Source organism: Taeniopygia guttata, chromosome 1A (genome assembly GCF_048771995.1).
Source record: "Taeniopygia guttata chromosome 1A, bTaeGut7.mat, whole genome shotgun sequence".
Taxonomy (NCBI): domain Eukaryota; kingdom Metazoa; phylum Chordata; class Aves; order Passeriformes; family Estrildidae; genus Taeniopygia; species Taeniopygia guttata.
In genome coordinates, this window is record NC_133025.1 from 58,876,987 (window position 1) to 58,902,866 (window position 25,880).

The 25,880-nt window shown below is 41.8% G+C and overlaps 1 protein-coding gene across 44 annotated transcripts in view; it reads left to right on the forward strand.

Moving 5' to 3' along the window:
- Window positions 1–25,880, forward strand: part of SOX5 (SRY-box transcription factor 5) — a 612,816-nt gene that overhangs the window by 576,836 nt on the left and 10,100 nt on the right. For all 44 annotated transcript variants that reach the window (XM_072923570.1, XM_072923583.1, XM_072923589.1 and 41 more), the window contains 3 exons: window positions 4,707–4,852; window positions 19,788–19,896; window positions 20,766–20,939. In XM_072923570.1, the coding sequence (XP_072779671.1) occupies window positions 4,707–4,852; window positions 19,788–19,896; window positions 20,766–20,939 (429 nt within the window). The remainder of the gene's footprint in view (window positions 1–4,706; window positions 4,853–19,787; window positions 19,897–20,765; window positions 20,940–25,880) is intronic.

The following is a 25,880-nucleotide window of genomic DNA, read 5'->3' on the forward strand; positions in this document are numbered from 1 at the left end:
TGTGTATGTGTCCCACTCAGTGCTGTGTCTCCCACTCACCCTGTGTGGGTGTCCCACTCACAACAAGGGGTAGGTCCTGTTGGGAAGGAGTTTTTATCAGCCACTGCCAGGCAGTGGGTCAAGAGCTGGCCCAGGGGGACCATCATGCTTCAGTTGGTTGGTGTGGGTGAAGCAACTCACAGAGACTTTCTTTTCAGGAGGGGTATCTTAACTTTTACAGAGTGAGAAAGCAAAGTCCTGTGTTATTTCAGATGCTGCTTTAACTTCTGATAAATGCTGTTTTTTATAGGCATACATTAAAGACAGTGACCTGCTAATGATGGGTATTGGAGACCCATGATATTGTCCTATGTCATCTAAAAGTGGTGGATGAACTTTCAGAAACACCTCTTTAAGTTAAAAGTCTACATCTTTCCAAAATTACAAGTTTAATCCTTAGCCCGTCCAAATGCTGAATGGAATATTATTTCACCTTGGTACAATAAGCAAAGCAATCACCAGGTTCATTCAAAAAAACCCCAAATTTATTGTTCTGTGTTGCAGAAAGCCTTGACTGGCTGTTTTTAACATCTTTACAGAAAATAGTGATAATTCCTCCTCCTGCCAAAATTATGTGTTTGCCTAAAGACCATGTAATAGTAACAGTCTTATTGGTAATTTCATAAACCTGATGTGTTACAGGGACTGTTCTTTGTGTGTGTAAGGAAAATGTGTACACACCCCATTCTTGATGCTTCTAACTGAAATGTATTCCACGAAGTGATTGAGTATAACCTGAATCAAGGTTCCATTATGTAAATCAAGCTCTGTTTTGGGAATTGAGTGAGGCAGATGTACTTTTGCTACTGTCTCCCAAAGCATCTCCTGCCTGGCCACTTTCAGGGATAGCACAGAAAACCCCAAAAGAAGCCATAGGTCAAACCTATCAGAAGCTATATCTGTGATACAGCAGTGCTATGCAGTAGTATTTATTTGATATGACATATTACAATTATATAAATATTCTTAAAATATCACATTACTGATTGTTAGTGTCTATATTGCTATTAACCCTACACTCTTAACTGTGATACATAGTAATGTATTTTATCTTCAATTTGCTTGACCCTGCTGCTCTCCATGCACAATGCATCAAATTTCTTTTTTTTTTTCACATGAGATTTTTTGTCCTTAAGTAGAAGGAACATCATATTTCAATGGGAAATTAAGCATCTGACTTGTATTTCAGTGGCAAAACATCTCGTTCTCCCCTCTTCAATCCTCTTTCCCTACATACTTGGTATTTTCCATTGACTTGAGACCCCTGCAATTTACTTCTTTTAACAAGGTGCAGATTTTGAAATGCTGTACCTTTAATGAGTGATAATGTAATTGGATAAAAGCTGTGAGGATGAACAGAGCTTTAAAGGTCACTCTTGTAAGAAGAATTAATGCGTTATACCATTAATAAACCATGGAAAACTGTGGAGCAAAAGATAACATATTTAAGTTATTGTTAATGACATAGAGTTCACTGCCGTATATCTCTCCGCTACAAATATAGAAAGTGACTTTTTGAGGTTGCTGAGCAGTATCATTGTGCATGCTGTATGGGTAAGATAAGCTGTCTTTAGCTGGTGCAGGAGCTGGATGGACACTTCTAGCAAAGGTTTATCCTTTAATGGAGGACTGCAAGAAGGAAATGCTCCTGAACACCCTGCATGATCTCCTGCTAACTGCTAGGTCAGATCCAACACAAATCGCAGCAAGCAGAACTCCTTGCCATGATGAAACTCTTGAAGTGAGCATGAAATCCCATGGCACCCTCCAGCAGGAGCTACACCAGGAGAAATTTTGGTAGCATTTTTAGCAAAGCTACAAAGGTCTCTAACGTGGTAGGGAAGCTGGATCACTTTCTCATCCTGAGTGATAAACCCCTCTGCAAAGAGCCACTGGGAAACACCCAGTCACTTGTCAGAGAGTTGCCTCCACCTCTGGAATGGTTGGAGCTGTCAGCACAAGGCTCAAGCTCTGTCCTAGGTGTGCACAGCCCACCTTGCTGGCATGCAGCTGAGCTGTCCCTTTTCACCACCACTGACTTCAAATCAAGCCCTTCTCTGAAAGCAGCCCTTCAAGCTCCTGGGCTCCCATGGCATGGAGAAATGCCTGTGTATTGTTCAGTTTTCTTTGGGGGACGTGAACTCAGAACCTCGGGGATTATGAGCAGGGCTACACTCAGGCATACAGCTCCACAGCCCTCTCCAGGGCTATCCCTGTAGCATAAAAATTGTGCTACAGACTGAGCAGTCACAAATGTCATGGCTTCATGTATGACTTTAAATCCAAGCATTTCTTTTTGGAAACAGGCATATGTCCGTGTACTAAAAACAGAAACAACTTCTCTCTGCTCTTTGCCATTATCTGCAACATCTCTGTGCTAGTTTGGCAATCCTTGGAACTAAGTTCATTTTATGTAATGCAGTTCCCCTCTCTGTCAATAATTCACCACCTACCCTAAGCAACCATAATTTACATTCAACTCGCTTTTATATTAATCATTTCCCTGCACACCAGCATCTTGGCAGCTACTGAAAAACATAAGGAGTGCTTGCTTTTATTCACTGTCATGTGCCAAACTGTCTCAAAGATAGCAGTATTCAGGAAAAGCCAAATAGTCTGGAGAAGGGCATGAATTCCAGCTCCTAAGCAAATTTGGCTCTGTTACAGACTGAAAGTATTATACCTAGACTACAGCAAAAGCAGCACTAATACTGCTGTTTGTTTATTTGCTTCCTTTTAAATTTATTCTGACTACATGCAAAGTTGATCAGATGCAAAGACTAACAGATGCAAACTGGGGAAGAAACCAAGCAAGTTGGTAAAATGGAGATTAAAGAAAGGAAAAAACAAAAAAGAAAAATCAGCTGGTAGCGCTGTGCTGGTGCAGGCTATATTCTTCCTTATGCTGGGAAAATTGGAATTCCATTGGCTGGGAATTATTGAACTGGGTCATTTGATAAAAGCAACGTGAATCAAGTTATTTCATATAAAACTCTCAGTGTTCCTGGATTTTAGCTCAAAGCTGTTAGTACAATTAGCAACAGTCAAACTGCACAGGAACTTCTCTTTCTAGCTTTTTTTTCTTCAGGGAAGATGGGAATATCAGTCCCACTCTATCCACAGTCAAGAAAAACCAACAATAAAACCCCAAAGCAAGCTAAAATCCTGACAGCAGCACAACACTGAACTAATCTGACATCAGCTTCTTCCCCAGAAATGTTTTAAGCAGCAAGACAATGTCCTACGTTTTTGGCAATCAGCAGATCAGATAGAAGAGTCTAGCAATACAACAGGGATGTGTAATCTGACATGATTAGACAAGGCTCTTTAGGAATAGAACATTCATAATTGAGACAAAGAAAGAGTATTAATAACACTTTCCTAACACGGCAGTTAGCCATTTTATATTTCCTTTCTTTAATCTTAGTGTTTTTCAACAAATCATAGGATTTAATAGCATGTTTTGGCAGATTAGAGGATTTATGGCCCAGATGTTTTTTGTTCTAAAAATGGATTAGGGTGTAAAGTTTGCTGGAATCCATGGAACATGTTGAGGCAAGCCGGTCATTTTGTGTGTGATTAGTGCCTGCCTTCTGTCTCACAGTCCCTCCATCTGTCACAATTCACCAATGGATCTGGGTAGATTTAGCCTCATGTCACAAACAGAAGTCCCTTTTCTGGATAATTTCATATTACAGATTCATTTTGTGCAGTTTTTATGCTCTAGTTAAAAGACAAAAAGTGTGTTTGTGTGTGTGTGTGTGTGTGTGTGTGTGTGTGTGTGTGTGTGTGTGTGCAGACGTGTGGGGATGTGGAGGGAGAGAGTGAGGTTGATAGATATTAGCCTCTACTTTAATATCTGAAAAATAGACTGGGGCTTGGAGCCTCCCATTAGTATTCTACCCTGCAAATCACATGCAGATCATAATAAGTATAATCTACAGTACACTAAAGGAAAAAAATGACAAAGTGTCACATTTAAAATTAAATAGTATTAGCTGTGTTGGTGATGCTTGTAACATTTTGAAAGGAAATAATTCAGTGACTACTAAGGCTAAGCCCTAGGCTATGAATTTGCAGCAAAACAGTGGACATTTGACCTACTATTAGCAGCATAAATAAGAATGGGAATGTAGGTCCGTGTAGCTGTGGTTTCTTGTACATTTATGAATGACAGGTGGCGGTGGGGAGTATTCAGTGGATGAGGTTTTTCTTCTCAGCCATTATGCATTTCATATGTATAGCAAACCACCGCCACCTGTGGTTTATTTTAATGTAGTCACAAGTTCTAAGAAGGGGAAGAATGAAATTGTCTATTTTAAAGAGTTTGGGATTGCTGGTGTGATCAGAGCTTCCCCTAACTCTTACCCAGTTACATCCTCCTTCATAAAAACCACAGGGCCAACCTCTGCAGTGTCAGGGAAATATTGAAACTAATGGGATCAAATAGCAGCAGTGAGGATTTTGGCACCAAGATTTCTCAGGCTTTATGTCCAGGTGGCTCTATCATAACAACAGCAGAATTACAGAGCACAGGCAGGTTTGTGGGCATTGCCTTTTAACTCTTTCTCATTAACAGTGATAAACTGCATTCCACTGCTGGAAGCTGAAGTGTTTTCCTGTAACTTCCCTTTTTTAAGACATCCTTTCTTCTGTCACATCGCCAGGTTATTTAAATGACCACGATGCTGTCACCAAGGCAATCCAAGAGGCCCGGCAGATGAAGGAGCAGCTACGGAGGGAGCAGCAGGTGCTGGATGGGAAGGTGGCCGTGGTGAACAGCCTGGGTCTCAATAACTGCAGGACAGAAAAAGTGAGTTTCCCAAACTCCTTCTGCAAAGGGTCAGAGTGTTCTTTTGCCTCTTCCCACAGATATACAGGTTCTTCCTCCCTTCTCGTCCTCCTTTTTATTCTATTTTTTCTTCCCATATTTGAAACAGAATAGTTAAAAAAAAAAAAAAAGTGAAAAGCAAAATGGAAACCACAGCCAAAAGGTGACATGAAAGAAAGACCTGGGGACCTCTGGGGGAGAATGGGGAGGAGGTAGAGATAGTTAAAGCCCTCACAAGAACTCTGGAGAGCACTAAATCTCTGTTCCAGACTGTCAACATGTATTAAGAGAAGGTGATCTTGGAAATCTCTGGGTCTAAGTGGAAATCCTTCTTTATGGAAATGCTTACATGTGTTTGTGAGATGAGCTGGATTTGAAAATATTCAAGCTTCTTTAAGAACATGAGCTTTGCTGATACTCAGGCTCAGCTTCTGGGTATTTAGCTTTGTGAGGTCATCATATATGATATTTTGTGACCATTGCAATGTAGCACTGTAATGTCATGTTAGATGACTGAACAGAATTGAAAAGTGGAGAACTGACAACACAAACTGCACCAAATATTTGCAGTGAAACTTAGAGGCAGCAGAACGTATGGGCCTTACCACCTTCTGCTCTTGGACTGGCCTGTGAAGCTGTGCTGTAACAAAATACCAACAAAGTGGATATTCTCTAGTAAAATCTGTATGTGCTCTCACTGCCGTGTGTGTCAGTGGGGTTGTGCTTTGCTTCTTTTCTCAGTGAGTGTCTGATGTCTCTGTGTGCAGTGCCTTGGCATCTGGAGGATAAATAGACCTGCCAGTGCTTGCTGCCACATTTGTTGTGAGCTGTCCTTACAATGCTGCCACCTAAGATACACATCTCAGCTCTGTGTGTCTCAGCATTGTGTGCTTAGCAAGACTTTCTCCCCTGCTCCTCTCCTTCCCTGCAGTATATTCTGGGATGATACAGCTGTTGTTGTGCAGTACAAGGATCCCCATTGTCACATTTGGTGTCAGCTACATTTAATTGAAACCACTTCTACTGTAAGGCCTTGTGCAATTCACTGAGACAGGCAGTTAAATAGATTGAATAAAAATGATCAGCTGTTTAGCAGAAACTTGAAACCCAGTCATCCTAGGAAGCTTGTGAGTCAAACAGTATTGTCCAGAATGAGCAGATTGCTGATTTGGATAGCTTTCCATTTTGCCTGGTTTTAGATGGAGTTTGATCAATAAGCTGTGAGAAGCCATCAGCCTGTGTAATGAATGTTAAATGTACATGTGAGTCTCTCACCACTGCACTTTTTTTCATTGGCCTGTCCTGGGTATCAGTAATATAGAAATTACTCCAATTTCATGCCCTTTTCGGAGAGGAAGGGGAAGGAGAAAAGAGGTCAGTGTAATAGGTATCTGGCAGTACATACACTCTGTCTCAGAGGAGCAAGGGTGCTGCTATGGGGAGAGAGGAAGAAAGAAAGAGAGGGCTAGAGCATGTTTATGGCATTTCACAGAGAAGAGCACCAGAAGAGAAAAAGGAAAAGCAGAGTGTCAGATATAAGAAGAAGTGATCACAAGCACAAAGAAATTTATATTCAAATATTTAAGCATTCTTGAAAGGATGCTCGGAGCAGAAATTCCTTTTCTCTGCTCCCCATGTAGAAATGACTTTAACACTCAGCCAGATGCTAATGCAAAGTGACTCAAGCTATTCCTCGCAAGCATAGCTAAATTGCCATTATTTGTTAAGCGCATTGAATTCAGCTGTGGATACAGCAGTTGGTTGCATTCAGAAAGCATCTGTACCTTTTTTTTTTCCTTTTTTTTTTTTGTTTTAAATCCTCCAAAGCAGAGACAGCTCTACCTATCTCCCCCCTCTCCTCCCTTGTGCTGGCTGGGAATTGTCAAGTGACAACCGACCAAATCCTTTTGGACAGGAAGCCTTCATCTGGGGTTCTATATACTTGCAAAGCAGGCCTTGTGGTTGGATCAGGAAGCCCATTAAAAGCACTTTGATGGTATGGAAATTCATCTTCATGAAGCACCCAGGCCCCTAAGCAGCATGCTGTTTAGCTGTGGTTACAGATCAGTCATTCACATCGGAGGGCAGTAATTGTGCTGACGGCTTGTTCAGCAATGGAAGCACATAAAATAATCCCAGGCCCTCCACCATGGCATTGCAAGTAAATCTTCTTTAATACAGATCAGCTGTTGTTCTAACACATGACTTTATGCTGGCTCTAGTGACTCTGCACAGCTTTTTGATTAAGTAACAGGCGTGGAACCAGCTGCATTCACTTTATTCTGTTACTTTCCTATTTTTGGGATTCTCCTTATTCCTTCTGTTTTCACTTCACACCCTCCACCTCAGTTGAAGTTTATTTTCCTCTCTAATTCATACGTCCTGGTAGGCTTGTAGAGGGCAGACAGGAGTTCTTTTACAAGGTAGCAGGAAGAAAAAATGGTTTGCTCAATAGCGAATTTTTCTAAAGCAGCTGTAGGCTTTGGGGGCTTGATACAATTAATGCCAGAACTTTTTTGGGACTGATTTGAACTCAATGATCTCAGAAATGTTTTCCAGCATAATTGATTCTGTAATTTATTTTAATGTGTTAAGTTCATATCCAGACAAACAATCCAATTTCTCTAAAGTTTGTGTCTTTTTGCTCTAGGACATTAAGATTTTCTCACTAAGAGCAAGATTTGAGAGGAAAGCAAGTATCGCCATTTTTAATTAAACTTTTTTCTGGTTTTCTCTGTTTTCAGAGGCAGAGGATGAGACAGCTGGGAATTTGGTTAGCAAGAAATAGTGCTACAGTTTTTTTACAGAATTTCCCTTTTCAGAAGCTCAAGGTCCCACCACAGGACTTAGTGGCAGCCCCTTAACTTTTGACATGATGTCTGTCATTTTTGCTTCCTGACAAGAGAATTTGAGATGAGGGGTGGAATTAAGAGAGCATTATTCTAAGGTATATCTATATATCCCTGGGCATATTAGTACTTAGAAATGCACATTAGTATTTATAGGTAACAAACACTCATGTGGGGGCTATCCCAGATTTTTTTTCCCTTCTTTGCTGCAGTGGGCAGTGTAATTTTGGAGGCCTGTGATTCCCTGAGACCTGTTGAGCTTTTTGTTGCAAGAATTGTTTCTGCAGCCTTCCAGTGCAGGGGGATTCCAGTGCCATTCCCAACGTTTATGGGAGATTCTTGCTGGGGATTTGTCTGCCAGGGGTAACTGGGCAGGCTTGGGCCTGGAAATCATCTTTGGGAACCTCTGTTAAAGCTCTTTGGGTTCTTCATATGTGTCCTGTTTTCTTGCTCATGTTCCCAGTTGGGATGATCCCTGTGGACAGCCAGACATGCCAGCTAAAGCAGTAGTCAGACAGGAATTTTGTGGAAATAGAGAGAAACTGTATAAAAGGAGTCGCACATAAGAAAAGATTTTTAAAAATCGCTAAGATGATTTGGGTGAGTCAGTTTTTGGGCATCCAACTTGGACCATCTTGACGGATTTGATTTTCAGAGGATTACAGTAAAAACTTTGAGTATCACTATGAACATGGATTTCACTAAAACCTATTTTAATTGCAAATGCAGTAAAACATATTTTTACATTACTTTTCTTGGAAACATTTCCTTGTATAAATGAGAAGAGTATGTTTTTGTGGTTCCTCAGAAACCTGAGAGCATAGCTTTATTTGTAATTGTCATCTACAGTTAATTATAATTTGACATGTACCATTCGTAAACAATGTTACCTGGGGTAAACAGCACAACAGGCAGCATCAGCTAGGGAGCTCTGGCCTCTCTGTTCAGCTCCAAAACAGAAAGGGAGATGTGCACAAGCCCAAAGAGCCAGCACTCCTGCAGGGGTAGCAGCACAAACATGCACATTGCTAGGCAGTGATTCCCCACTGCTCCAGGCTCGGGGATGTACCCTGTGACAGAGGAGGAGCATGGCACACAGGCAGCACCTCTTCCTCCTTTGTCACTGCTTTCTGAGTGCTGGCAGTGCTTGGGACAGCTGTGTAAGGACACCCAGCCCCAGGAGCCTTTCTGATGTGTAGGGATGGAGTTGCACTCCAAGCTGAGTAGATCCCAGTACCCGCCCCCTTCTCTTGCTGGGGGTGTAGCTGAACCTGTGGTGCAAGTTCTCCCTGTTACTGCTGGGAGTGTGTCCTTTTAAAAGGATCTGGCATGTGCTTGTCCGCTGGGTTGTGACTAAACAGCTATTTGTAACAATATTTATTCCAGCATTGTAAGCTGGAGCCTATTACTCATGCTTATGGAGCACCAGGTTCAGGATGTCTTTCCTCCCATTCCCAATCACCCCTCCTCCCTCCATCCTTCCCACTCCCACCCCCACCTCTCCCTGTTCCCCTTAAGAAAGTGCCAAACATGAAATGACAGTGACCAATGTTGACTTAATGTGGATGTTTAATAATGAAAAAAGTGTGTCAGTTCCAGGGTTAGTTACAAATGGCAGAAAATATATTGGGTGGCAGCCCTGTAATAATTTTACATCCATCATTCCTTCTGATGCCTCATTGGCTGCCTGATGGATGGGGATAGCAGAGTTAACTCTTAAGAAACCGCTGTGATCCACTGAGCTGAAATGGATTTTGTCCCTGCTCTCCCCTTGGGAAGAAGGGGAATATTAAGACAAACCTGCAGCTCCTGATGACTTTGAAAAATAACACTGTAGCTCACTTTACTAAACACATACGGAGTAGTTGGTTTGACACATGACTTTTAAATTTTTCTCGCAGTAGATAATTTTGCTTCGATAACTTTTTTTCCTTCCCCTAATGGTTAGATTTGAACCAGAAAGTCAAGAGAGAATTGCAGGACAGAATGGCAGGCAGGAGAAGAAAAGAGAAGGGTTGGTACAAGAGAAAAACCCTGGGCTTGCTGCAGACACTGAGAGGCCATGGGTCAGGCTAGGCTGAGTAATTAGTGATGATTGAAACTGGGACCTGGTGCAAGCCAGCCTTCCCAAGCAGGATAAACCCACTGAAAATTACCCCAGAAGCACAGTACTAACATCATAAGCCAAATCACTTTGCAAGAGTTGAAACCTGCCCATTTTCATAATCTCTGTCATATTTTACTGGAAGATTTTACTTCAGCATTCTCAGGGACTAGCAGAGGCTGTGTCAGCCACAGATACTACACACATGCGCCCTTCTCCCTGCAAGTCCAGCAGACCTGATGGATACATCCTGCAGCCCACTCTGTCCCTCCCTGGCCTGTAAGACTTCAGCAGAGCTGATCAGTGTCGTCTTCTTGTTCTCTTCCTGCAGTGTGAGCAGAGGTCCCTTTGTACAGTGTGGGGGCCAGGCTGTGTCCTGCAGACAATGACCTGTCAGAGAATATAAGTTAATGTGCTACCCTAACACATCCCCCTCTTATTACTCCTCTCTCTACTTTCTTTCTAAGTTTGTTTCACTGGGGTTCTTTGCCAGCAGAAATTCTAGTGTGGGGATTGTAGTCCTCTTTGTTCATGCTACCAGCACACAGCACAAAGTTTTCAAAATGTGTGACAATCAAGCATGTAATTATGTCATCACCCATCCATCACCCAGGTGTCAGACCTTCAGTCAGCAGCCTCAACAGGATCATACATGGTCAAGGAGTCCTGTTCAACAGGGCTACTGTACCCACTGCAATTTCTCCTGAAACTTTGCACAAATGTAATTTAAAAAACACAGGTTAGACTTGCACGCTGCAAAGATCAAAATTGGTTTTGCCAAACACAAAGCAATAATCACTTTGATTTACTTCAGCTGAAAGTTTATCCACTTATTATCTGTCCCTCCCTTCCCTCGCCTCCTTTCTTTCTTTCTTTTTTTTTTCTTTTCTTTTTTTTTTTTTTTTACCATTTGCTTTTTGTAGAGCTTGTGTATATTTATATTTACAACCTTTGCATTTAATGGCCACATGCCTTGTTTTCACAGATGGCCAGTGGAAGAACTCCCCTCCCCCGTTTCCTTTAGTAAAGCCTGCCTTTGGTTTTGCTGCTTTTGTCAGTGCCACTACTCTCAGTTAGCAAGTGCCTATGCGTAAGAGGGAGAGATTCTGCAGTGAGGACTTTTTTTATTCCCCAAAAGATTTTAGCTCTTCATTTTAAAACACCACTTTTTTTTCCCTCTCCTGATTGACCATCATTTATTAAATGCCCAGATCCATTTTTCAAAGACAAGATTGGATATTTATGTGTGTCCTTAGTGCCTTGTGATGGCAGGGATGCATGGGCAGGGTTAGCTAATAAGAAATTAAGCCTGTGGAGGGAGGGATGGGTTCTGCCCACAGATGTGTGTGTGTAAAAGTCCCGCACAAAGTCCAGGCAGAGAGGCAAGGGGAGAAGCCTAGACCCGTGTAGCTGCTGAAGTCCAAATGGGAATTTAGACTTGGTTCCCTCCAAGGGGTGGAGATGGTGAACATTCACAGCCCACTGTGGGTCAGGGAGGACTGTAGCTGTTTATGCTGTCTGGAAGTTTTATGAATCCAAACAAAGATGGATCAACTTCCTCCTGAAAGTAAAAACAGACAAATGATGTGGAGTTCTTGTTACAACTTTTGAGCTTTTGGGGTCCTTGGGTTTAAGTTCTAAGCTGTGCCCCACAGCCATGAGATCTTACTTCCTGAGATTTTTTTTTTTTTTTTTTTTACATGATCACATGTTTCAAGTCTCTGGGGCTTTCAGCACATTCATGAACTCCAGCATCAGTGCAGTACCTCTCTTCAATGTCATAGAGGCTGGGCCTGATTCTTCTGTGAGTTGTGTCCATTTGGGCTCCTGAGGGATCAGCCTGGCTTGTTCACCAGGGCTGGAAAAAGTGTAAGCAAAGGTACACCAGCCTTCATAATTTGAATTCCTTCTAGGGAAAAAAGTAGTCTGTAATGGCTGTATTGTTGCTGTGCAGTTTAGTCACACATTGTTTGTTAAACAATTGCCAGGAAAGCAGAGACTGTGTTCTTGCTTTCTCTTTGCATTCATGCAGACCCTCCTTCCCAGGAAATCCTGTGTGGGTTATGATTTTCCTCTTGTTTCATCTTTAGTGTGCCACCTCTCTCCCCTAGTTAATGTTTCCTTTCCATGCTGATCAGTTGTACCAGCTTTGTGACTCGCTGTGAAGTCCCTGATTAAAATTTACATGGCACATTTCGTCCAGAGACCTCAAAACTCCTCACAGTGGTTGGAAAGCATCAACTGTCTCCATCCTGTGGAGTTCAGGAAATTAAGATGCAGTGACTGAACAAATCACAGAGAGTTACAGGCCATGTCAGCCCAAGGAGCAGTCTGGATGAGAAACTGGGTCATGGAACTCTTAACCTATTTGCAGTCAGCAGATTACAGCTGGATCTGGTTGAGGTCAATGCCTCTGCCCGTGCTAGAACAACTTTCCTGAGAAGGAAACATCATCTCATCATTCTGCTTTGATTTCGTTTTCCTTTTCATTCATTCTTCAAAATAATGGGCTGGGCCAGTCCTATGTGCATTTTCATGTAAAAGTCCCGACTTTCTCTGTCTTTCAGTGAGCATAACGAGAGAAAAGCAGGACCTCAGTATCCTCTAGAATTGCTACTTCCCATCCGTTTGTTTCCAAGCCAAATAATACACTTTATGAATAAAGCAATTCTTTCATTCTTTCTCAAACAAAGAATTAATTTTTAAAAAGAAAAAAAATAAACATAAACCACCTTTGGGGCCTGACCCTTGACAGGTTACTGAGGATTTTCCTATTTTTATTTCAGTGGAGTCTGTTATGCTTTCAGTGCCTTTAAAGATAGTGACTTGAGAGCCCTTAGAAACTGAAGCCCTGTAGGCAAAAAAGAAAAATTACTGTAAGTTTCAGCAAATTCTCTCTGTGAATTGGTGTCTGCTCCTGAAAGAAGAGTAATTAAATGTCTAGGTCTTCATGGTCACTCTGATCTTTTCCTGGTAACACTTCCTAAGGAACCTCTTCATGTAGATTGCGAATCAGATGCAATGATTTCCAAGCAGTATTGAAGCAACAAGTGTTTTAATAAGTACTGTAAACCAACAGTTTTAATAAGTACTGTAAACCAAACTGTTCCTCTACCAACTGATGTAGCCCCAACTTAGACTGCATGCCATCATTTTGAAAGAAGTACCATAAAATCAGGAAGAGCCACAAATAAAGAGTGTTCTTTTATTTTCTTGTTTCTAATGCAGGTTTTAGATTCTGTGGGTAGATTATTCCATGAAAAATAGAGATCTTGGATAAGCAAGATTGAAAGAGCTGAGGGGGTGGTAAATGCATTGTTTCTTTATGCTCAACTTTGATGCAACAACAAAAAATCTCCCAAATGATAACTTGCTGTGACATTATAAATAATCTTTCATCTTCCTTGGTGGTCCACAGAGTTTATATAATTGGAAGGCTAAACCCCTTCTTTGTTGTTTCTTGCGTTTTCATTAATACAGTAGAACACTATAAAATTGTGCAGCCAGAAGGGGTTTAACAATTACTGAGTCAACATTTGAATGTCTCACTCTGTTTTATCATTTATGCATGTGCTTTTTATGAGTTTTAAAGCCCTGCAGGCATGACTTAAGCAAGGTCCATTGCAGTGGTGGATCTATAGCTGCTTTGTTTTTATTTTGCTTTCCTTGGTACCATGTGCCATCAGCAAGAGTCACAATTCCACACTCAAAAAGAAATTACAAACTTGAGATGGTAATTTTTTTGGAAGATTCAGGAGTGCTAATTTCAGCTACTAAAATATTTATCAGTCTTACTAAGGAACCTTTGGCAAGTCCCATAACGTGTGACTCAGTTTCCCTTCTGGTAAGCAGTTCATAATCCTACCTTTCTTTGTGAAAAGTTGTGGGTAATTCAGTGATGAGTGAGGAACACTTGGGCAAGGTGACACAGAAAAACCCAAACCTAAGTCAAAGATGCCTCTGAAAACAGCTGGACGTTCTCTTACAGCAATTAGAGGTGTAACCAGATCTGGGCCATCACAAGGCTCGGACTGGGACACAGACAGCGTGCACAGTACCTGTTTTAAGGTACCATGGCATTAATGTGCAGGAGCAGAGTCTGGAATGCAAATAATCCGTCATGTGCAAACCTCTGGGCACAGCTATCACTGTTGCCTGTTGCTCCCCTGAGTTCTTCCAGCTCTCCACCGTCCGTCATGCCTGCCTGCCTACCTCATGTTTCCCACACTTGGTGAGACTCTGGCTGAAAGCTTTAGAACTCAGGCTATTCTGATGTTTATTATCACAAGAGGCAGAGAGATTGCACAGAGAGATTACTTTTACAAAGTCTTCATTCGTGTTAGATGGAGCATAAGACTTTTCAGCTTCTTGGAGAGCTAAGGAAAATACCACAGGGTTGAATGGATAACACCTGGTGCCACCAACTTGTCTAATGATTCAATATGTTTTTCTGTCATAAACTGAGCTTTTATTGTGAATCATAACAATTAATCTGCCTGAAACTTTAAGATCTGGTGCACATTGACCAAGGTATGTGTTGGAAGGGTTGGTATTTACAGGCCCTTGCTGGGCAAGGAGATGTGCCTCAGTACCACAAGCCACATCAGATGCTGTCACAGGTCCTGCTCATCAATCTAAGACAAAAACTACTTCCTCAAAACTCAGATCTATTTGAACTACCACCTTTAGCATTTAGATATGGGAAATAGCTAGACAAACTGTAGGTGGAGGGGAAGGGAAGAAATGAGACACACAAAAGGACAGTAGCAGGCAACCATCTGCTTATTTTTAATTTATTGACACCAAGCAAAGGTACTAGGCTGTATCCATCAGTGTGCGGAATTCTTAGATGCAAGAGATAATCAGCAAGTTTCTCCTTGCAGTTTGGCTTTGTTTGGCTCCCTCCATCTTTTTTTTTTCCTGGCCTTTCAGTTCCCTTGGGATATGAAAAGCAGGAATGTGAAGTTATGGTCCTGAACACTCCATCTCAGGAACTGGCTGTTTCTCTGCAGCCATCAAAAAGGAGAGGAGAAATATTCCTGTCAGGGAAACTGGGGGTAGGGTGAGGGGAGCAGCAGAGGGAAGAGGGGACTGCTTCAGTGAAAGTGCAAACCTTGAATTATGCAATCGGAAAAATGGCTCTTGTCAGAGCGCGGCTCTGACGGGGCTCATAGCGCCAGCAGGGATGGCCAAGCAGCCCAGCCAAAAGGATGTCTCACAGAGGGAAGGAGGGATCCACAGCCATATGTCCAGCCTTCACAGTGGTCTGGAAGGAGCCTGGAGTCCTTCTACAATGTAGGTGTGGGGATGGTCTCAGGGCACCCTGGGCACTGGTGCCGTGAGCCGGTACTGGAGGGAGCAAGGAGGGCAGAGGACAGATCTAGCACGATGTTTTTATTTCTCAAATGTTCCAAGGGCTCGCTTCACTTTCATGTAGTAGTGGGAGGAGTTCTGGCAGACAGGATCAGGCTGTGCTACATATGTTTTGACTCTTCTTGTTTTATGTTTCTTCTATGAAAGAGACTGCAACCAAGTTCTTGTCATTTTTAGATCAATGTTTTGTTAAACTACAACAGCTATCCATGACAGAGAGCCAACTAACTTTTGCAGCTGACCACGAAACTGAGTCTGAGTTGTGGTGCTTAGTAATTTCTTATATTTTTTTTAACGTGACATATTCCATGTGTGTATGTGTTTTTGTTCTTTTAAATATAATTAGAGCATTTCTAGGAGTTGTGGTACAAATCAGTCTTCTCTGGCAGGTTAATTTCTTTAATTAATAAAGTTAGAAACTTCTCATCACATAGTGGCTATTGATGAAACCTCTCTGGTTACACTTTGAACAATTCTGAGATTGAAAGCTCTCTACAGTATTATCTTCTCTGGTTTACCCATTAGAATTTTAAGTGATCCAGTCAACAGAGCTCTTGCTGCCCCTGCAGAATCTCTCCTATAATCCAGTAAAAATGATGATTAAGAAGCCCTTCGTAAAGCAAGAAGATATTTATAAAATGTCTTTCAGCCTTCTGAGGTCTGATACAAAATTCAGAAATTTGGAATCACTTCATGTTTAGCAAGAGATGGCTATGTTTCTTCTCCTGGAAGGACAGGAGTGCTCCTTGCTGTTTGCTTTTGCTGCTTTGTGCTGTCTAGCAATTCTCCACACCTCTTTCCTGGGTTTGGACCAACCTTGCCTGTTGTTTCCAGCAATATTAGTTCTAGGCTGCAGTAGACACCACCTGGAATTTTTCATAGGATGGAATAGCATTTCATACCTGAAACAAAGGGATGTGCTGCTGGGCCCAATGTAATTAAACCCACCTGTTGGCACTGGGTGGGGCCTCACCTTGCTACCGTTCAAACAGCTGATCCAGCACAGCAGAGTGGTGGCAGTTTTGGGAACATGTAATTTGGTTTTATGTTGATGAGTTTGGTTTTATGATGATAATGACACATAGATCCTGGTTTGTATAAACTTCAAATAGTGTGGATTTCATGTCTGAAGTTATCACATAGATGTCCTTTTCTGTTGTGGGCTGGAGGGCTGTGGTTAGAGCTAGTTGATCTTTAAGGTCCCTTCCAACCCAAACCATTCTGTGATTCTGTGAGGGGAGGCTGCAATAGCAATATCAGCAGATTGCCAGTTAATTTGGGGTCAGAGAAGAAAACACCTTCTCCTTTGTTTCTTTGGAGGTTCCCTAAATACTTGCCCACAAACAGAAGAACTCTGTAGAAAACGTAAATAGATGCTTCTATCAAATGAAAAGCAGTAAGTCATCAACAGAATGCTTTCCAGCAAAACGCCATGGGATTGCTGCTTGGCCCCTTTCAAACATTTAGTGATTGTGAAAGTGCTTCTCTGCATCAAGATTGGAGAAAATCAGCTGCTGTGTGTTTAATGGGAAGAGCGTAGGACTGGAAATCACAGTGCTGCTGACCTATGGTCAGACTTCTGCATCCTGCCAGAGTGATCTGATCTCTTTCTGCTATCCTAATACTGTTTGGTTTGGGGTTTTGAGGGGAGCAGTTGGGTGATTTGGGGTTTTTTAATGGCTTGAGATGGAAGATATCTTAAAGATCTTCTACCTCCAAACCCCCTGCCATGAGCAGGGACACCTTTCCACTGGACCATGTTGCTCAGAGCAATCAACCATCCAACCTGGCCTTGAGCAATTCCAGGAATGAGGTATCCATAACTTCTAATTCTAGGCAGCCTGATCCAGCACCTCACCACTCTCAGAGCAAAGAATTTGTCCCTGACATCTAATCTAAATCTACTGTCTTCCAGTGGGAAGCCATTGCCCCTTGTCCTGTCACTTCAGGCCCTGGTAAATATTCACTCCATCTTTCTCATCAGCTCCCCTCAGGAGGGCCACTGCAAGGCCACAATTAGATAACCCTAAAACCTTCTCTCTTCCAGGCTGAGCAACCCCAGCTCTCACAGCCTTTCCTCATAGGAGATATGCTGGTGCTGAGGCTCAGTCAGGGGCAGGCCGTAGACTTATTATTGCCTTTGTGCTTTTTTGACTTAAAATGTTACTGAGCATTAACCCAGAAAGGTACAGCTGGCTGCTTTGATCTTCCACTTCAAGAGCAATGTCATGCAGAAGTTAGTTTTAGTTGCTATTTTACCATTGGTGGTTGAGTTACACGTTGAAGTAGCAAGGAGTAAATTGTCACCATGTTCAGAGCATGGTTCCAGTGGCATCATGTCACAGTTCTGTGAGAGCCATCTCCTCCATGATCTCCAGGCATTCCTTCAGGGCCTCCTTCCATCACAGTGGGCTCCCTCACTGCATCCACCATGGCTGCAGCTCCAAGTGACAAACTCTGCCCCAGCTGGAGTGCAGCAGGGCTCTGTGGGCTGGCTAAGCCAGGCTCTGATGAAGGAGCCATACCTGGGGTGTACCTTGCAGGTGGCTTCCAGAGTGTTCTCTGACCTGGGAACTGTCAGATTGTGTCCCCAGAGCATGCTGGGGAGTGGGGCTGCCTCTACCTCCAAGAGCTGCATTGCCTGCCTAAAGAAGAAGCTGTTAAACCCATGCCCTGTACACTCTCAGCTCTGTTTTTCCAAGAGGTTTACACATCCTTTGAAAAAAGTCTGCAGCAGAGTAACTCCCCTCCCCTATAATATAGCCAACAAGAGAAAGTGTTCTTTTACATCGTATCTTGGTGCCAGTGTTTTAAAATGATTCCTGACATAATTTTTTTTTTAACTCTAGCATTATGAAGTTGACAGGAAATATATATTTTTTTTTCTGAGGAAAAACTGTTGAATTTCATTATATATCTGCAATCAATTTGGAAGAAAAACAAAGTCAACTTAGTCGACTTTTTGACTTCTGACAGGCTACTTTTGAAATGAGAACAGAGTTAATTTAAAAATGATGGATCAAAGGTTTGGTAAAGCTAAATGCCTGAATAGTTCAGGTGATTATTTGAAGCTTCTCCAAGCTTTCTGGATCTGCTGTGCCTAGTAGTTGTTATGGAAACCTTTTTGCTTGGGATAGGCTGTCTGCTGCATAAGCTTTTCCTGCAAAACTCAAGAGGATGACTCCTCTTGCATGCTTTCCGTGGTGAAGTGTCAGGGTGTAGACAAAGCACCAGGAGTGTGAAAGGGATTTGTGGTGAAAATGGATGTGAAGAATAGGAAGTTAACCTCATGTTCCCTAAACTATGTGAGCATAAAACTTGAGCAGGTTAGCCTTGTTTCTAACTCTTCCTGAGAAAATCTTTGTGCAGTGACTTACATGAATTTGAACCATTCTTTAAATTGCAGATGCAGGGACATCACTTGGCAGGAAATGTTTCTGTTATTTGCTTTGTTCCCTTTTCTGCTTTCCAATGTAACACATCCCAGTGACATTATTAGGCTACATGAAACAATTGCCATGTGGAAACTGAAAGTTTTTTTAGTTTATTGATCTTTTACAGCCAACAGGAGTAGAATAGAGCAAGGAAACAGAAATCTTTTCTTTTAGGAAGAAGCTCAAAAGAATTTTTTTGATTAGAGCCACTTCATTATCATGCCACGTCATGTCATTTTCTTAGCTTTGCAAAAGGTACAGTGCCTGAGATTTTGAAATGTTATTATTGCTTTCCTGAAAGACTTCTTTTTAAACATATGATTGTCAGGAAGATAGAATGCTCATGAGCAGAAGCCATTGGGAAAACAAAAACAAGTTGGAAAATGGAACACCTTTGTGTTTTTAAAGTCAAACAATTCAGGGGGAGGCGAGGTGCTTTGAAGAGGACATTGGAATGAATTGCCCCAGCATGTTGTTCTGGCAGTCTTTAGACACTGCTGCAGCCTGACAGATTAATTGGCAGCACACAGCAGCCTGTTGCAATCCAGGGTTCACAGTTCTGACCAGATGAGTGATGGACGGGGTGTTAGTAGGGTTGGACAAAACAGTCTGGAAGGGAACACATACTGCTGCCCAAGGATCATGGCTGAATCTTTCCCAAGGCCTGAATAAGTTTGAACTGTAGGGTGCTTTTTCTGTCCCTATCGGCTACTTCCTAAAATACTGCCTTTTAAAAAAGAAACAGAGCAAACCCATCCATGTCTCTGCTTGCAGGCTAGAAATAGAGTGCTACAGTAAATGCATTGCAAAAGAGTATGTGTCACCTAAACTTTCAGACCAGCTTTGCAGTCCCAGGAACATAGAGAGTTGAAGTATTCTTCAGATGTGCAGCCAGTTTTAGCATGCCTAACTAAGCCAATCTTTTCAACACTACGGAGTTTGCTTATCACTAGATAATAAGCAAGTTTTGAAAAGGACTTTATGGTAGAGTTTGTAACCCTGTCTATTCCAGAAAAAGCACTGTTATTTATTCTTCAATATATGGCTCAGTAAACTCTTGTGTATAGTTATCTAGTTTCCCTATAAGCCTCCCAAATAACATACAAACTTTGGAGTTACATTATTTGATTATTTTCCTGATCATCTGGCCCATATAGGACAAAACAACACTGGAGACCCTGACTCAGCAGCTGGCAGTAAAACAGAGTGAAGATGGGAAGTTCAGCCACGCAATAATGGATTTCAACATGAGTGGAGATTCTGACGGTCAGTACAAATGGCTTTTCCTGATTTCCAGGTTTGTGTGTGCGTATCAATGGGATCTGAGGGAGAATCCCAGTGCTTTCGAGGCCCATGAGGAATACAAGCTGTTAGCAATAAGTGGCTATGAAACAAGACTGGTAGAATCATCTTTTAAGTCTGGAGATGATTTTTAACCTTCCCTCTGTCCACTGAAGGTCTCAAGATGGGACTAAAAATGTATTTCTGATAATAAAAGGGACTAAAGGAGGCAAATATATGTGGGGCAAGTGAGATCACACAGGGAAGCTATGAAATGTAGACCTCATCCTCTGTAAATGCTGTGTTCTCTGCATCTGTGGGGGCCTTATTGGTTTGATGAAGCGAGAACAATGTTTATTTGCTTCTTTGCTATTGCATATATTGTTAAGGAGATGTAAGCACAAAAGCTAGCAAGTATTCATTTGCTAGTTAGAGAGCTACTTAAGAAGGAATGCCCAGTATTGCCATCTATCACACCCTTTCTGTCATAGAAAAGGTAGAAAATGGGTGACATAATATCACCAGCATTCTATAAGCAAGAAAGAATGAAAATTAAAAATAAGCTTGCATTGATAAGTATGTATTTGGTTTATGTAATTAAGCAGTAAAAGATGGTTTGGAAAAGCTGTGTAATACTTTGTATTTAAGAACAATCAAAACTCCTTATCAGGTGTATACTATGTGATGCTGAATTAATAGAGTAATTAAACCAGGCAATATACAATAGATTAACCATTAACCTATTGTGATTATGACTCATTGAATGTGCAGCAGCTGACCTAGGTTACCACTGGCTGGCAGAGGAAGCTGCATTCCGAGCCACAAGCTGGAGATGTTTCCCTGTTGCTTTGCAGGAAGTGCGGGAGTTTCGGAGTCTCGGATTTACCGGGAGTCGCGAGGGCGTGGCAGCAATGAGCCGCACATCAAGCGCCCCATGAACGCCTTCATGGTGTGGGCTAAGGACGAGCGCAGGAAGATCCTTCAGGCCTTCCCTGACATGCACAACTCCAACATCAGCAAGATACTAGGTAAGAGTGGCAGAGCACCGCTCTTCCTGAGCGGAGCTGGAGAGGATTATGACTGAGTTTAGCTGAGCACCTGACAGAACAGCATTTCTTCTTTCTCTCTTGTGCTTGAGTCACTGCACCAAGAACAGCAGTGATAGGGGTCTTCCCAGCAGTATGTATTAACCACAACCTGAAATATTCTTTGTAATTATTGAGATTGTGGTGGCGACTTTACTGTGCACAGAGGAGAGGTGGAGTAGCCTGTAGTTCCCAGGTTTTCCTTGTGAGATATGGGGTTTACGGTTCTCCTTTTCCAGAGAGCCACAATTTCACCAGACTGCCACTTCTCCAATAGGAGGGACAGTGGCTTAGCCAGTTCTTCTGTCAGTTCCCTCAGGTCCTGCAGATGCAACTCAGCAGGCCGCACGTGTTCTTCAGGTTCTCAAACCCGATCTTCTCCTACAGTGGATGGTTCTTCATTCTCCAGTATATTGAAAATAATTTTTTTAAAACCCTGACTTCCATATTGTCTGCTCTTCACGTCCCGATCAATATTTGTCATGAGCATCAACTTCTGAATCTCATGCCAGAGTCTTCCAACTTATTACTGTTTAATCAGATTCTCAGGACCATGTTCTATCCAAAGTTACTCCTCTGTGTTGTGCTGGATGACACAGTAGGTGAGCCTCACTGAGACCAGTGAATTACTTTTCAGCAGAAAAATAATACATCTGTGACCAAATTAGAGATACTGTATTTTTACCAATAAAAAGAGCTACAGGACCTAAGCATCCCTCAGGCCAGCGGCTAAGCAGGGAACGTGTTTACCTGTGCTGCAGATCTCACTGGTTTTGCAGGCTGCTCAAGAGATGCAGTGCAGTTTTAATGGCACATTAACCAGCTGCAGGGCTGGTAAATATGCCAGGTTTAGACTGGTCAGAGGTTTGAGGCTTACCTTGATTAGAGTGGTATTATGAAAAGTTAGCGGGAGGCAAGTGGAAACAAGATAAATTGGTTGGAGAAGCAAAATGTATTGCCATGGATGTCAGATGTGATGATACGAAGCCATGATTTAAAGGGTGGTATGAGATGATTAGATTAGTTATGGGAACAGGATTAGAAGGCTAAATTGGTTATGTTGATGGCAATATAACCTTCATTATACTGGTTAAAAGTGATTATACTGGTCAGAGGTGTATGATGTGATTAGCCGGAGGACAGGGCAGTAATGGTTTTGGTCTGTTTCTAAATTGGGACTAGACCTGGTTAAACTTGTTTTTAAGTAATCAGTTTCAGAAATCTACAAGATCATTCTGAATGGCCCTTTTCATATAGAAAGTACAAAGAGAGCTTGATGTTTTCCCTCTTAACTGATTGTTTTGGATAACAACCTCCAACAGCACGCTGCTAATTCATTCTGCTTAAAACAGGCATTTGAGCTGAGCTGACATTTTACACAGTCTCTGGGGATCCTGGTTGACATTTTAAAGGGCTTCTAAGCATTTTATAATACCCTAAAATCTGCTTTTAATAAGCCATTCTGCTGAAATTGTTAACATAAGGAATCACCTTTTACTATTTGGCGCTAGATCAGGGAGATATGGAGACATCTTTTTCTGATTAGATATACAGTAGTTGGAGTAAAATGTGCAAATTCATTACAGATCCTGTTGAGGTGACAGACAGTATAGCTGACTCCAAACTCTGTTTTGCTGCCAGATACAGGGAAAAGCAAGGTCTGAGACAGTGAAAGATGATGTTTCTATTTCTTTACAGCATCACATTTGATTTTTTTTTTTTTTTATTATACGTGTGCAATAGAGAGGGATGTCCTGGCATCTTCCTTCTTGACAGAAACATTACAAAGTTCTTCCCCCAGCTGCAAAAGGCCAGTCTTTTGAAGTCAGCAGGGAGCTGTCTGTTAAGTGGCATTGGGTGACCAATTAGAAGCTCACAGTTCAGCCAGGTATTAGGGTGTCCTTATTAGAAAGCCACAATTTTTCCTTCCCATTTTTCCAGCAGCTCTGCGACACGTTGAGGTCACAGAGCTTGTTGTCATGCAGAGTAACTTAGATAGAGTTTTTACCAGCTGAGGGTCACTTTTTATAGTAAAATGAGAAGGAGGTGCCCTTCCCAGCACTAGAATTCTCTAGGGATTATGTTTGACACTGTGGTATTATGTTTGGAGCATAAAAATTAGATACACGGATTTGTCACTAAATTCATCCGTGCATACGTTTGTCATCCATCTGTTCATTGCAACTTAAACTTGTGGATAATGGATTTTTTAGTAAATTGTTAAAAAAGTGCTAAAGTGGGGCTGCTGGACCATGTCAATTTAATAATGCATTGTTTAGATATTTTGGTAAATATTTTAATTAATTTTACTGAGAAATCTACGTAAAGATTTTGGGAAAAAATGAAGTTAATTACTAGCTTCAGAAATATACATTCTTACACATTCTCTTGGAATGTATATGTGTGTTTATACAAATGTGTACACTTACCTATACATTACACAAGTGTTTGTGTGAGAATGTTTTTTAAACATAAAATCAGCCTGATTCAGGTACTCAGATTGAAAAATATCAGTCTAATGGACTGAAAGTTAGAGAATATTGCAAGCAGCTGAAAATTCTTGTTACAGAAACTTGGCTTAAAATCAGCAGTGAGCAGAGCTCTGAACATTGCACATGTGTGTCTGGGCATGGGTGAAGGCATCTCTCTCATGTCCTGGACTCAAGGATATGCCCTTTCTGGATGTGCTCCCAATCACACACAGCTTTGTGGGCACAGCTCTGACTGCCCTAGCTCAGTTGAGGGGAAGGAGCTGTGCTTGGTGCTGCAAAGTCTTTGAATTTGGTTTTTTTTTCCTAAAGGCTTCGGCCATCACATCAGGGAGAATTGTGCTAGAATCCTGCTTTTCATTTTTGCATGCACCCAGGGAGGGGAATGGACTCTTATTTTCATAGGCAAGGAGAAAAGCCTTGCATGCTTGACCCACTCAAAGCTTTCCAACATAGATGGTGAGCAGGGAGCTCACTCAAGACTGCAAATCTTCCCATAAAAAGAAAGGTTTCTCAAGTTAATGCAATCACATCTTGTTTGGGCTTGGGTTTGGCACTGTGCATAGGTGCTCATGCCTGCCTGTGTGTGTTTGTAGACACATAAAACAATGACAAATAAAGCTATTACAAGCATATTTAGTCCAAATATAACGTATTTTTAAAAAGCTTTAATATGTTGATTGATGGTACTCATTCATAGCTTACCCTGTGGGTGGAAATTCCAAGATCAGAGTTACATACCCTTCAAAATTTTAGATGAAGACCATTCAGATAATTGACTGTATTATGTAAATTACTAAGAAAATAAGTGAAAATTATCAAATATAAAAAAACAATGGTTTATCATTAGAAAGTGTGCCATTTAAAAAAAATTATTGTGACAATATTGTTTGTTTAATTATGTATCATACTTCAAAACATACTAGTAAATTATTTTTAGCATATTTTGTAAAAACAGTAAAGTTGTAGTAAGAGGAGGTATCACTGCAGGAGGCAGCTATTAAAAATTTGCTAGGAAGAGAGATGAAACTACCAGGATTTTTGTTGTATTTGAGTGTGCAGCTCAGGGAGAAAAAATATAATGAGTACCAGTATGTGTAACTGGATACGCAGATACTATGCATCAGAATTTCACGTTTTATGGCCCTGATCCTGCAAAGGCTTGTGCTGATTGCCTGACATCACTCACTACTTTTTGTCACATGACAGGGTAGGAATCTGCCTGCCCAGGTCTGGCGATAGGTTTGCAGCAAGTGAAATGGCACAGCAGAAGAGAAACTGTGCTGGAATAGAGTATTTTCATGGTAATTTTGCAAGAGCTAACCTTAATTTCTACCTTTCTGTGCATCTATCTGTCTGTCTCAAAATATGTGAGTACCTGCACTGCAGATCCCTTCACAGAATGTAGAGAAAATGTCAAGATTTGTTTAAAGACTGAGCTTCTCAACGTTTCTCTTCATAAAAAACACCTGATGCAGCATCAGGAGGGGGAGCTGGGGCTGTTTCCCTAGGCCATTGGGGCTTCAGCAGGTCTATCATTAGACAGCTCTGGATTTAGGTTAACTCTTAGGATTTTCTTTGCTGAAACATCAGTGTGTTGGTGCCTACATGCAGAATTTGAAAGCACACCCACATTTGGGCATCTTCCAGGGCTCATCTGCTTTACCATGAATTTTTAACATTGTTCAACACAGGCCCAGCCTGTATTTCCTTCTTAGGCAGCATCAGTTGTTGTGCAGTGTTGTGAGAGTCACTTGTATCCTTCATCCCCAAGTCCAGGAGGAAAGTCAGTGCCATTTTTCCAGCCTCTCTCTTTTCCATGAAAAGCTTGGAATAATTTTTCTGCAGGAGACCCAAGCTGCTGAGCAGGATTCTGGTCCCAGGGTGCTGCCCTGTGTAACACAGAGCCCTGCCACCAGTCCCCAGGCACAGACACTACCTCTGTGTGGCATAAGAAGGGACAGGAGTGCAGGAGTTTCAGTCCCAGCCCTAAAAGCCATCTAGCAATGCAATTATGGTGCTGGGCCTAAGCTAATAACAATGTCATTAAACTCCTTCCCATTCCAGGACTAGCTGGGGGATCTCTGCATGCTATGTGCTGTAAACGGGATGAAAAATGATGGTTTTGACTTCAAAGCAGTGTTTGCTGAGAAAGGCATGCACATTGCCCCTTTTCAGGACAAAGACATCACTGTTTATACATTGCTTATCTCTGGGTGTGAGGTCAGGTTGTACCAGATCTTCTCTTCAGAAGCCCAGACTGCAGTATGGAATAAAGATTCGAAGAGTAGTGGGGAAAATGGTGTCAATAATCCCAAGGGGCCTTTCTAGAGGGAATTGAACTGTTTTCTTTCCTGGGGAAAGGATAATTGTGCTCCCTCAATTGCAAATCTTG